Source organism: Gigantopelta aegis, chromosome 7 (genome assembly GCF_016097555.1).
Source record: "Gigantopelta aegis isolate Gae_Host chromosome 7, Gae_host_genome, whole genome shotgun sequence".
Classification (NCBI taxonomy): domain Eukaryota; kingdom Metazoa; phylum Mollusca; class Gastropoda; order Neomphalida; family Peltospiridae; genus Gigantopelta; species Gigantopelta aegis.
In genome coordinates this window covers 40,878,939-40,889,979 of record NC_054705.1, presented here as the reverse complement: position 1 = coordinate 40,889,979, position 11,041 = coordinate 40,878,939, and the positions used below count along the sequence as shown (strand labels likewise).

At 39.3% G+C, this 11,041-nt stretch overlaps 1 protein-coding gene across 4 annotated transcripts in view; it reads right to left on the bottom strand.

The window, feature by feature from the left end:
• Positions 1 to 687: 687 nt before the first annotated feature.
• LOC121377573 (WASH complex subunit 2A-like) overlaps positions 688 to 11,041 on the bottom strand; it is an 81,729-nt gene continuing 71,375 nt past the window's right edge. For all 4 annotated transcript variants that reach the window (XM_041505623.1, XM_041505624.1, XM_041505626.1 and 1 more), the window contains 5 exons: positions 10,191 to 10,316; positions 8,912 to 9,698; positions 7,359 to 7,438; positions 6,576 to 6,768; positions 688 to 1,285 (listed from right to left, as the gene is read on the bottom strand). In XM_041505623.1, coding sequence (XP_041361557.1) covers positions 1,146 to 1,285; positions 6,576 to 6,768; positions 7,359 to 7,438; positions 8,912 to 9,698; positions 10,191 to 10,316 — 1,326 coding nt within the window. In that variant the 3' untranslated portion in view covers positions 688 to 1,145. The remainder of the gene's footprint in view (positions 1,286 to 6,575; positions 6,769 to 7,358; positions 7,439 to 8,911; positions 9,699 to 10,190; positions 10,317 to 11,041) is intronic.

The following is an 11,041-nucleotide window of genomic DNA, read 5'->3' as shown; positions in this document are numbered from 1 at the left end:
CCACCCGTCTAAAAACACCAAACACTGTAAATATTCAAGTTCATAGCGCCATACCCAAAAATTTCTTTCCGGCAGATATGCTGCGAGTCTACATGTACGTATTTTAAATACGAAAATAAGTGTAATACATTGATTAAAGTACATTGATGAAAACAGGGCCTGGGTTTCAGGGCCCCGTTCCACGAAGTGATCTTAGCCCTAAGATCAACTTAAGTGCATAGGGTAACTATGCGCCTAAGGTAATCTTAGGGCTAAGACCAAGTTAAGTGCATAGGGTAACTATGCGCCTAAGGTAATCTTAGGGCTAAGACCAAGTTAAGTGCATAGGTAACTATGCGCCTACGGTAATCTTAGGGCTAAGACCAAGTTAAGTGCATAGGGTAACAATGCGCCTAAGGTAATCTTAGGGCTAAGACCAAGTTAAGTGCATAGGGTAACTATGCGCCTAAGGTAATCTTAGGGCTAAGACCAAGTTAAGTGCATAGGGTAACTATGCGCCTAAGGTAATCTTAGGGCTAAGACCAAGTTAAGTGCATAGGGTAACTATGCGCCTACGGTAATCTTAGGGCTAAGACCAAGTTAAGTGCATAGGGTAACAATGCGCCTAAGGTAATCTTAGGGCTAAGATCAAGTTAAGTGCATAGGGTAACTATGCGCCTAAGGTAATCTTAGGGCTAAGATCAAGTTAAGTGCATAGGGTAACAATGCGCCTAAGGTAATCTTAGGGCTAAGATCAAGTTAAGTGCATAGGGTAACTATGCGCCTAAGGTAATCTTAGGGCTAAGATCACTTCGTGGAACGGTGCCCAGGTCTCTGAGAAATGAAAATCTGCATAAAACTTTTACGGGTTCTGCAATCATAATAAATTCAGGTAACCCATTTTGTTTTTGCATAACCCACACGGGAGTCGTGTTTTATAAGCATCAGTTCGGGAGTCGTGTTTTATAAGCATCAGTTCGGGAGTCGTGTTTTATAAGCATCAGTTCGGGAGTCGTGTTTTATAAGCATCAGTTCGGGAGTCGTGTTTTATAAGCATCAGTTCGGGAGTCGTGTTTTATAAGCATCAGTTCGGGAGTCGTGTTTTATAAGCATTAGTTCGGGGAATTATACAGTCTCATGTTTATTCACTAGGTTCGGTGGTCATCTTATTTCCCACCTAACAGTGGGTCATCAAATATGTCGACATCTTCGGCTGCGGCAGATGGTTTTGAAGTGTCCTTTGACTTCTGTTTACTTTGTTTCTTTGGTTTTGTAGCAACGGGAGAGGAGTCGGCAAAAATGTCATCTGAAATAAACATACATTTAAGCATAATTATAGTAGTAATTAAATCTATCCACCCAAACAAAGAGAAAGAAAGAAAGAAACGTTTTATTTAACGATGCACAGCGTCAGACATAGGTTAAGGATCACAGATATTGAGAGAAAAAAGTTGCCACTTCATGGGCTACTCTTTTCAATTAGCAGCAAGGGATCTTTTATATTCACCATCCCACAGACAGGATAGTACATATCACAGCCTGTTACATCAGTTGTGGAGCACTGGCTGGAACAAGAAATAGCCCAATAGACCCACCGACGGGAATTGATCCTAGATCGATCGCACATCAAGCGAACACCGTACCACTGAGCTACGTCGTGCCCCATCCATCAAAACAAGACAGAGAGGTGAATTATCAAACTTAAACTGTGTAAGTATCAACTACGTGTATCACTCACATAACAGTGATGTCAAAATACCAGATTACTAGTCAATATAGCCGATGTAGCACTTTTCTAGAGATACAAAGATAAAGATAAAGTTTAAACTGTGTAAGTATCAACTACGTCTATCACTCACATAACAGTGATGTCAAGATACCAGATTACTAGTCAATATAGCCGATGTAGCACTTTTCTAGAGATACAAAGATAAAGATAAAGTTTAAACTGTGTAAGTATCAACTACGTCTATCAGTCACATAACAGTGATGTCAAGATACCAGATTACTAGTCAATATAGCCGATGTAGCACTTTTCTAGAGATACAAAGATAAAGATAAAGTTTAAACTGTGTAAGTATCAACTACGTCTATCAGTCACATAACAGTGATGTCAAGATACCAGATTACTAGTCAATATAGCCGATGTAGCACTTTTCTAGAGATACAAAGATAAAGATAAAGCTTAAACTGTGTAAGTATCAACTACGTCTATCAGTCACATAACAGTAATGTCAAGATACCAGATTACTAGTCAATGTAGCACTTTTCTAGAGACACAAAGATAAAGATAAAGTTTAAACTGTGTAAGTATCAACTACGTCTATCAGTCACATAACAGTGATGTCAAGATACCAGATTACTAGTCAATGTAGCTGATGTAGCACTTTTCTAGAGATACAAAGATAAAGATAAAGTTTAAACTGTAAGTATCAACTACGTCTATCAGTCACATAACAGTGATGTCAATATACCAGATTACTAGTCAATGTAGCTGATGTAGCACTTTTCTAGAGATACAAAGATAAAGATAAAGTTTAAACTGTGTAAGTATCAACTACGTCTATCAGTCACATAACAGTGATGTCAAGATACCAGATTACTAGTCAATGTAGCACCTAGAGACACAAAGATAAAGATAAAGCAAACTGTTCTAAGTATCAACTACGATCAGTCACATAACAGTGATGTCAAGATACCAGATTACTAGATAAAGCTTAAGACAAAGATGTGTAAGTATATCAACTACGTCTATCAGTCACATAACAGTGATGTCAATATACCAGATTACTAGTCAGTGTAGCTGATGTAGCACTTTTCTAGAGATACAAAGATAAAGATAAAGTTTAAACTGTGTAAGTATCAACTACGTCTATCAGTCACATAACAGTGATGTCAAGATACCAGATTACTAGTCAATGTAGCTGATGTAGCACTTTTCTAGAGATACAAAGATAAAGATAAAGTTTAAACTGTGTAAGTATCAACTACGTCTATCAGTCACATAACAGTGATGTCAAGATACCAGATTACTAGTCAATGTAGCTGATGTAGCACTTTTCTAGAGATACAAAGATAAAGATAAAGTTTAAACTGTGTAAGTATCAACTACGTCTATCAGTCACATAACAGTGATGTCAAGATACCAGATTACTAGTCAATATAGCCGATGTAGCACTTTTCTAGAGATACAAAGATAAAGATAAAGCTTAAACTGTGTAAGTATCAACTACGTCTATCAGTCACATAACAGTGATGTCAAGATACCAGATTACTAGTCAATGTAGCACTTTTCTAGAGACACAAAGATAAAGATAAAGTTTAAACTGTGTAAGTATCAACTACGTCTATCAGTCACATAACAGTGATGTCAAGATACCAGATTACTAGTCATGTAATGTAGCACTTTTCTAGAGATACAAAGATAAAGATAAAGTTTAAACTGTAAGTATCAACTACGTCTATCAGTCACATAACAGTGATGTCAATATACCAGATTACTAGTCAATGTAGCTGACTTTTCTAGAGATACAAAGATAAAGATAAAGTTTAAACTGTGTAAGTATCAACTACGTCTATCAGTCACATAACAGTGATGTCAAGATACCAGATTACTAGTCAATGTAGCCGATGTAGCACTTTTCTAGAGATACAAAGATAAAGATAAAGCTTAAACTGTGTAAGTATCAACTACGTCTATCAGTCACATAACAGTGATGTCAAGATACCAGATTACTAGTCAATGTAGCACTTTTCTAGAGACACAAAGATAAAGATAAAGTTTAAACTGTGTAAGTATCAACTACGTCTATCAGTCACATAACAGTGATCAAAGATTACTAAATGTAGCTGATGTAACTTTTCTAGAGATACAAAGATGATAAAGTTTAAACTGTAAGTATCAACTACGTCTATCAGTCACATAACAGTGATGTCAATATACCAGATTACTAGTCAGTGTAGCTGATGTAGCACTTTTCTAGAGATACAAAGATAAAGATAAAGTTTAAACTGTGTAAGTATCAACTACGTCTATCAGTCACATAACAGTGATGTCAAGATACCAGATTACTAGTCAATGTAGCCGATGTAGCACTTTTCTAGAGACACAAAGATAAAGATAAAGTTTAAACTGTGTAAGTATCAACTACGTGTATCAGTCACATAACAGTGATGTCAAGATACCAGATTACTAGTCAATGTAGCTGATGTAGCACTTTTCTAGAGACACAAAGATAAAGATAAAGTTTAAACTATGTAAGTATCAACTACGTCTATCAGTCACATAACAGTGATGTCAAGATACCAGATTACTAGTCAATGTAGCTGATGTAGCACTTTTCTAGAGATACAAAGATAAAGATAAAGTTTAAACTGTAAGTATCAACTACGTCTATCAGTCACATAACAGTGATGTCAATATACCAGATTACTAGTCAATGTAGCTGATGTAGCACTTTTCTAGAGATACAAAGATAAAGATAAAGTTTAAACTGTGTAAGTATCAACTACATCTATCAGTCACATAACAGTGATGTCAAGATACCAGATTACTAGTCAATGTAGCTGATGCAGCACTTTTCTAGAGACACAAAGATAAAGATAAAGTTTAAACTGTTTTATCCAGCAATCACTGTGCACATTGGCAAGATATGTTGACTAGATAGATATATTTATAAAAATATAGGTCACGTGACATAAGCCCGACTCCGACTTGAGTATTTCAGAGTAGATTTTAAATAAACATACTCTTTAAATCGTCTGTTGAAGTACAGTAAATACAAATAACTTTTAGTTTTGCGATAACAATACAAAACTTGTATATTTATTTACAAATAATGTCATGCATCTTGTATGACGTCATATGGTAAAAACCTTGCTAGGTTGACAATACTCGATTTGTGTACACAAAACTGGAATAAATAATGATTTTTCGAATATTCCTGTAGGATTGCAGGATAAAAGAAATAACTGCTTACTGTCTTAAGATATCGGCTTTATCCTGCTCAGGTCGAATGGTGAATACAGCTCGTCAGAGCCTCGCTGCATTCGCCATTCTAACCGTCGCAGGATAAAGCCGATATCTTAAGACAGTAACCAGGGGCCTAATTCACAAAGGTCTCTTAGGCTCTGCTAGACAACAGAGCATCCTCTTTGCAAGTCTTTTAGCATTGCACTGTGAGATCGCAAAGTTGTGAGAGTTTAGTGAATTAGGCCCCAGTTATTCCCTATTAATAACACCACTAGAGCACAATGATTATTTGTTTTTATTGGATGTCAAACATTTGGTAATTCTGACAGTCTTGGAGGAAACCTGCAATATTTGTTCATTAGCAACAATAGATCTTTGGTATGCACTATTCCACAGACACACCGGCCTCGGTGGCGTCGTGGTTAGGCCATCGGTCTACAGGCTGGTAGGTACTGGGTTTGGATCCCAGTCGAGGCATGGGACTTTTAATCCAGATACCGACTCCAAACCCTGAGTGAGTGCTCTGCAAGGCTCAATGGGTAGGTGTAAACCACTTGCACCGACCAGTGATCCATAACTGGTTCAACAAAGGCCATGGTTTGTGCTATCCTGCCTATGGGAAGCGCAAATAAAAGACCCCTTGCTGCCTGTCATAAAAGAGTAGCCTATGTGGCGACAGCGGGTGTCCTCTAAAAAAACAGTGTCAGAATGACCATATGTTTGACGTCCAATAGCCGATGATAAGTTAAAAAATCAATGTGCTCTAGTGGCGTCGTTAAATAAAACAAACTTTACTTTATTCCACAGACAAGACAATATATACAATGGCTTTAATATACTAGTCATGGGGGGGGGGGGAACAATCAGAGGAAGGAAATAGTTTATTTAACGATGTACTCAACACATTTTATTTACGGTTATATGGCATCAGACATATGGTCAAGGACCACACAGATATTGTCTTAGAGAAGAAATCTGCTAAATTTTTCCATTAGTAGCAAGAGATCTTTTATATGCACTATCCCACAGACAGGATAGCACATACCATGACCTTTGATATACCACTCGTGGTGAACTGGCTGAAATGAGAAACAGCCCAATAGGCCCACCGATGGGGATCGATCCTAGATCGACTGCGCATCAGGTGAGCGCTTTTACCACTGGGCTACATCCCACTTCTCTGATAGTGACAATAACACACATCAAGGCATTTGATATGCCAGTTGTGCAGCAGTGGTTGCAATAAGAAACACATCCACACAACAGAAAAAAGAAAGAAAGAAATGTTTTATTTAATGATGCACTCAACACATTTTATTTACGGTTATATAGCGTCAGACATATGGTTAAGGACCACACAGATATTGAGAGAGGAAACCTGCTGTCGCCACTTCATGGGCTACTCTTTTCGATTAGCAGCAAGGGATCTTTTATATGCACCATCCCACAGACAGGGTGGTACATACCACGGCCTTTGATATACCAGTCGTGGTGCACTGGCTGGAACGAGAAATAACCCAGTGGGCCCACTGACGTGGATCGATCCCACACTGACCGCACATCGAGCGAGCGCTGTACCACTGGGCTACGTCCCGTCCCCAGACCACAGAGATTGCATACTAACCGATATCATCTTTAAAAATACTTTTCTTCTCTGTAGGAGCCACCTTTTTCTTCTTCTTCGGCTCCTTCGGTTTGGTGGTGGGAATGTCGGAAAATATATCCGTGTCGTCCTTAAACAGCGACTCATCCTTCACAGTCGCTTTCTTCGCTCTCTTCTTCTCCTTCGTGTCTACGCTGCCAAATATGTTGTCGTCCTGACAAACAGAAAAAACAACAGGCATTCTGAGAGAGAGAGAGAGAGAGAGAGGGAGAGAGAGAGAGAGAGAGAGAGAGAGAGAGAGAGAGAGAGAGAGAGAGAGAGCGACGGATAGAGAGAAATAAAGAGTGACACAAACAGAGAGAGAGAAAGACAGACACACACATACAGAGAGACAGAGACAGAGACACATGGACAGACAGAGACAGAGACACATGGACAGACAGAGAGAGACAGAGACAGAGACACACACACACAGACAGGAGAGAGAGGTGTAGAAAGAGAGAGAGAGAGAGAGAGAGAGAGAGAGAGAGAGAGAGAGAGAGAGAGAGAGAGAGAGAGAGAGAGAGAGAGAGAGAGAGAGAGAGAGAGACAGAGACAGACAGACAGACAGACAGACAGGGAGAGAGAGTTGAGAGCCAGAGAGAGAGAGAGAGAGAGAGAGAGAGACTGAGAGAGTGAGAGAGTGCAAGAGCGACATAGAAGAGAGAGACAGAGAAAGTGCAAGAGCGACATAGAAGACAGACAAAGCTAAACTCTGTTTGCTAGAGATGGGTAAGAAGAACGATAACACTGTAGAAGTCTTACATCAACAGATGCTTTAGCCGCGGGTTTCGACATGCTGCTTGATCCAAATATATCATCGTCATCCAGCTTAGCTTTTGGCTCTAAAAGAAAGAATTACAAATTTTGTACAAGTAAATAACTGAAAAAAAGTCATATTTTGTCAAATAAAAATTGTACAAGTAAATAACTGAAAACAAATGAGAATGTAATTTTTTGTCAAATACACATTTTTTACAAGTACAAGTAAATAACTGAAACAAATAGAATGTAATTTTTTGTCAAACCTTGTGATGAATCTCCAAAGATGCAACTTAACTCTTTCACTCCCATTCTCGACTGTAATCAAGACACGCAAAACAAACGTAAAACCACATTCTCAACTGTCGTCAAGACGCGCAAAACTAACGTAAATTTCTCGACTGAAATCAAGACGCAACCGGGCTTCATAAACATAGCTGTCACCATTCACTATCTGAAGTGGTCAGACAAAGCCCACAGCTAAAAGCTGATGGGGAATGACAGGAGTATGGCACAGATAGCCACAAGAGACCAGGACCTGTCGCGGTTGGAGAGACAAGGACTGGGATGTGGAGGTGGACAGCGAAAGAAGTCGAAAGATAGGAGGAGCTACCAGATTGGGGGGAAAAAGAGACGGAATTCAAAAGGAGAAACGGAAAGGGGGCAGTCGGTGGGTGGGGGGAGAAGACTTTGCGACAGGAGAAATAAAATGTTTTTAGTGGGATCGGGAAGAAAAAGAGACGGAATTCAAAAGGAGAAAACGGAAAGGGGGCAGTCGGTGGGTGGGGGGAGAAGACTTTGCGACAGGAGAAATAAAATGTTTTTAGTGGGATCGGGAAGAAAAAAGAGACGGAATTCAAAAGGAGAAAACGGAAAGGGGGCAGTCGGTGGGTGGGGGAGAAGACTTTGCGACAGGAGAAATAAAATGTTTTTAGTGGGATCGGGAAGAAAAAGAGACGGAATTCAAAAGGAGAAAACGGAAAGGGGGCAGTTGGTGGGTGGGGGGAGAAGACTTTGCGACAGGAGAAATGAAATGTTTTTAGTGGGATCGGGAAGAAAAAGAGAGGGAATTCAAAAGGAGAAAACGGAAAGGGGGCAGTGGGATAAAAAAAAGAAGAGAAAAGTTTCATTGATCTTGTTTGTGAGAAATGGTAGCTGAGAAATGGTAGCTAACTGAGAAATGGTAGCTAACTGAGAAATGGTAGCTAACTGAGAAATGGTAGCTAACTGAGAAATGGCAGATAACTGAGAAATGGCAGATAACTGAGAAATGGCAGCTAACTGAGAAATGGCAGCTAACTGAGAAATGGTAGATAACTGAGAAATGGCAGCTAACTGAGAAATGGCAGCTAACTGAGAAATGGCAGCTAACTGAGAAATGGCAGCTAACTGAGAAATGGTAGCTAACTGAGAAATGGCAGCTAACTGAGAAATTTAAAGCTGAGCTAAATACAAATGTTGATGCCTCTGCCGCTGTCTGAAAAGTAGAATATATTTCATCATTTTCACATAGTGAAAAACCCCACAAAAATTAGTTTCACAGCTAGTCTCCATACCTTTTTTCTTGTTAATACTGGCATTAGCAAAAATATCGTCATCCACAATCGAAGAAGACTTTTTCTTCGCACCCTCTTTACTGGAAGCTTCTTCTTTACTGGAAATATCCTTTTTACTAGAAACTTCCTCTTTACTAGAAACATCCTTTTTACTGGAAACTTCCTCTTTACTAGAAACATCCTTTTTACTGGAAACTTCCTCTTTACTGACAACATCCTTTTTACTGGAAACATCATCTTTGTCTAATACAGCTTTCTGTTTCACAGAAGACTTTGTTGTTTTTGTCGACGAAAACAAATCATCGTCATCATCTTGAACAGTTTTATCTGATTTGACAGAGTCTTTGACTTTTGTTCCATCTGAAAAGAGACTGTCTTTCTCATCCGACTTCGAATCTTTGAGTTTGCTGGTCGTATCTGAAAATAATCCATCCATCGAATCGCCTTTGTCTTTAGTCGAAACAGAACTACTTTCTTTTTTACTCTTCTCAAACAAACCTTTGCTGAAAATGTCACTTTCGTCTTTGTTTTCTGACACTAGCAGTTTCGGACTGTCCGTTTTCTCACCGAGTAAATCGTCATTGCCAAACAGGTCGGTGGAAGATGAAGGCGGGTTTTGAGCAATCGGTGATTTGGGGACAGTGTCTGATTGGCTCGATTTACTCGGAGATGATTCTTCGACCTCTGTCGGTGACGGCAACGTGAATTCGTCAAACGACTGAGAGAGAACCATCGACTTTCGACCTTTCCGAGACATCGGGCGTCGCCGGGTCAGCTTTGCTCTGTCCTGTAAACAACCCAGATGGAAATGTTAACTTGGGAATATACATCTAATATGCATCTAATCAACGTGAGTAAAGTATGGCTATTTTATCATCCATTAAAGGCTTTTGTTGGAGATATCGCTGGCACTATAATTTGCGATATCTCCTACGATATTCTCCTAGGAGATACATTGTGTACAACACATTCAGGACAGTGTTCTCGCTAGGTGAAAATTAAAGGAGGGCGGCCGTGCAACACCACACCCTTAAAAAAAAAAAAAAGACAAAAAAACCCAAACACCCATGTTTTTTGTTTGGAAGATTTAGCACCCTAGGCCTGGGCTTAGTTGGCCTGTGCACTAATACAACTCTGCTAAGATTAATAATTCAGTCAGTTTTGAGACAAAGCAGTACTCTGGTTAGGTCAAATAAAACTACAGAACCGAAGCACAAACAAAACTATCATGCAATTTATGGACATCTGTTGTACGACCGGGGTCGGTATTCCTTGATACCTTGTTAACACTGGGCAACGGTTTGGGACTGGCCGGCTCGTCAAACGATGCAGCTACCACAATGTCCTCCTTCACTGGCGGGGCGGCCCCCGGTAACAATGCTGCTGGGTTGATAGCCAAACCAATCTGCAGATAAAAAATACAACACGTTTTAATGTCAGGTAATAATGGCTCAATATATCATTTTACCATGTAATACTTATGGAATAAAATTGTCTACAATAGATTTCACTTCAAATTTGCTGATGATAGATAAGACAGACAGACAGATGGACGGACAGATGGACGGACAGATGGACAGACAGACAAAAAAAGAAAGAAAGATAAGAAAGACAGACAGACAGACATGTAAATAGACAGACAGACAGACAGACAGACAGAAAGATAGATACATTTTAGATAGATGGATGGATGGATGGATGAATGGATGGATGATGGATGGAAGGAAGGATGGATGGATGGATGGATGGATGGATGGATGGATGGATGGATGGATGGATGGATGGATGGATGAATAGATGGATAGATAGATAGATACATGCAGATAGACAGACAGACAGATGGAAAGACGGACAGACAGACAGACAGATGGAAAGACAGACAGATAAAAAGACGAATAGATGAAAGACAAACTTTCTTGTTTCCATATACTAGTATTGTTCTAAAGTTAATGATATTTAAAAAACACACACACAAAAACTAAACAACTGAAAATCTAGTCCCAAGTAAACAGTTATGTCTAGCTCAAGTAATAAAGTTTGTTTTGTTTAACAACACCACTAGAGCACATTAATTAATTAATCATCAGCTATTCAATGTCAAACATTTGGTCATTATGACTCGTAGTCATC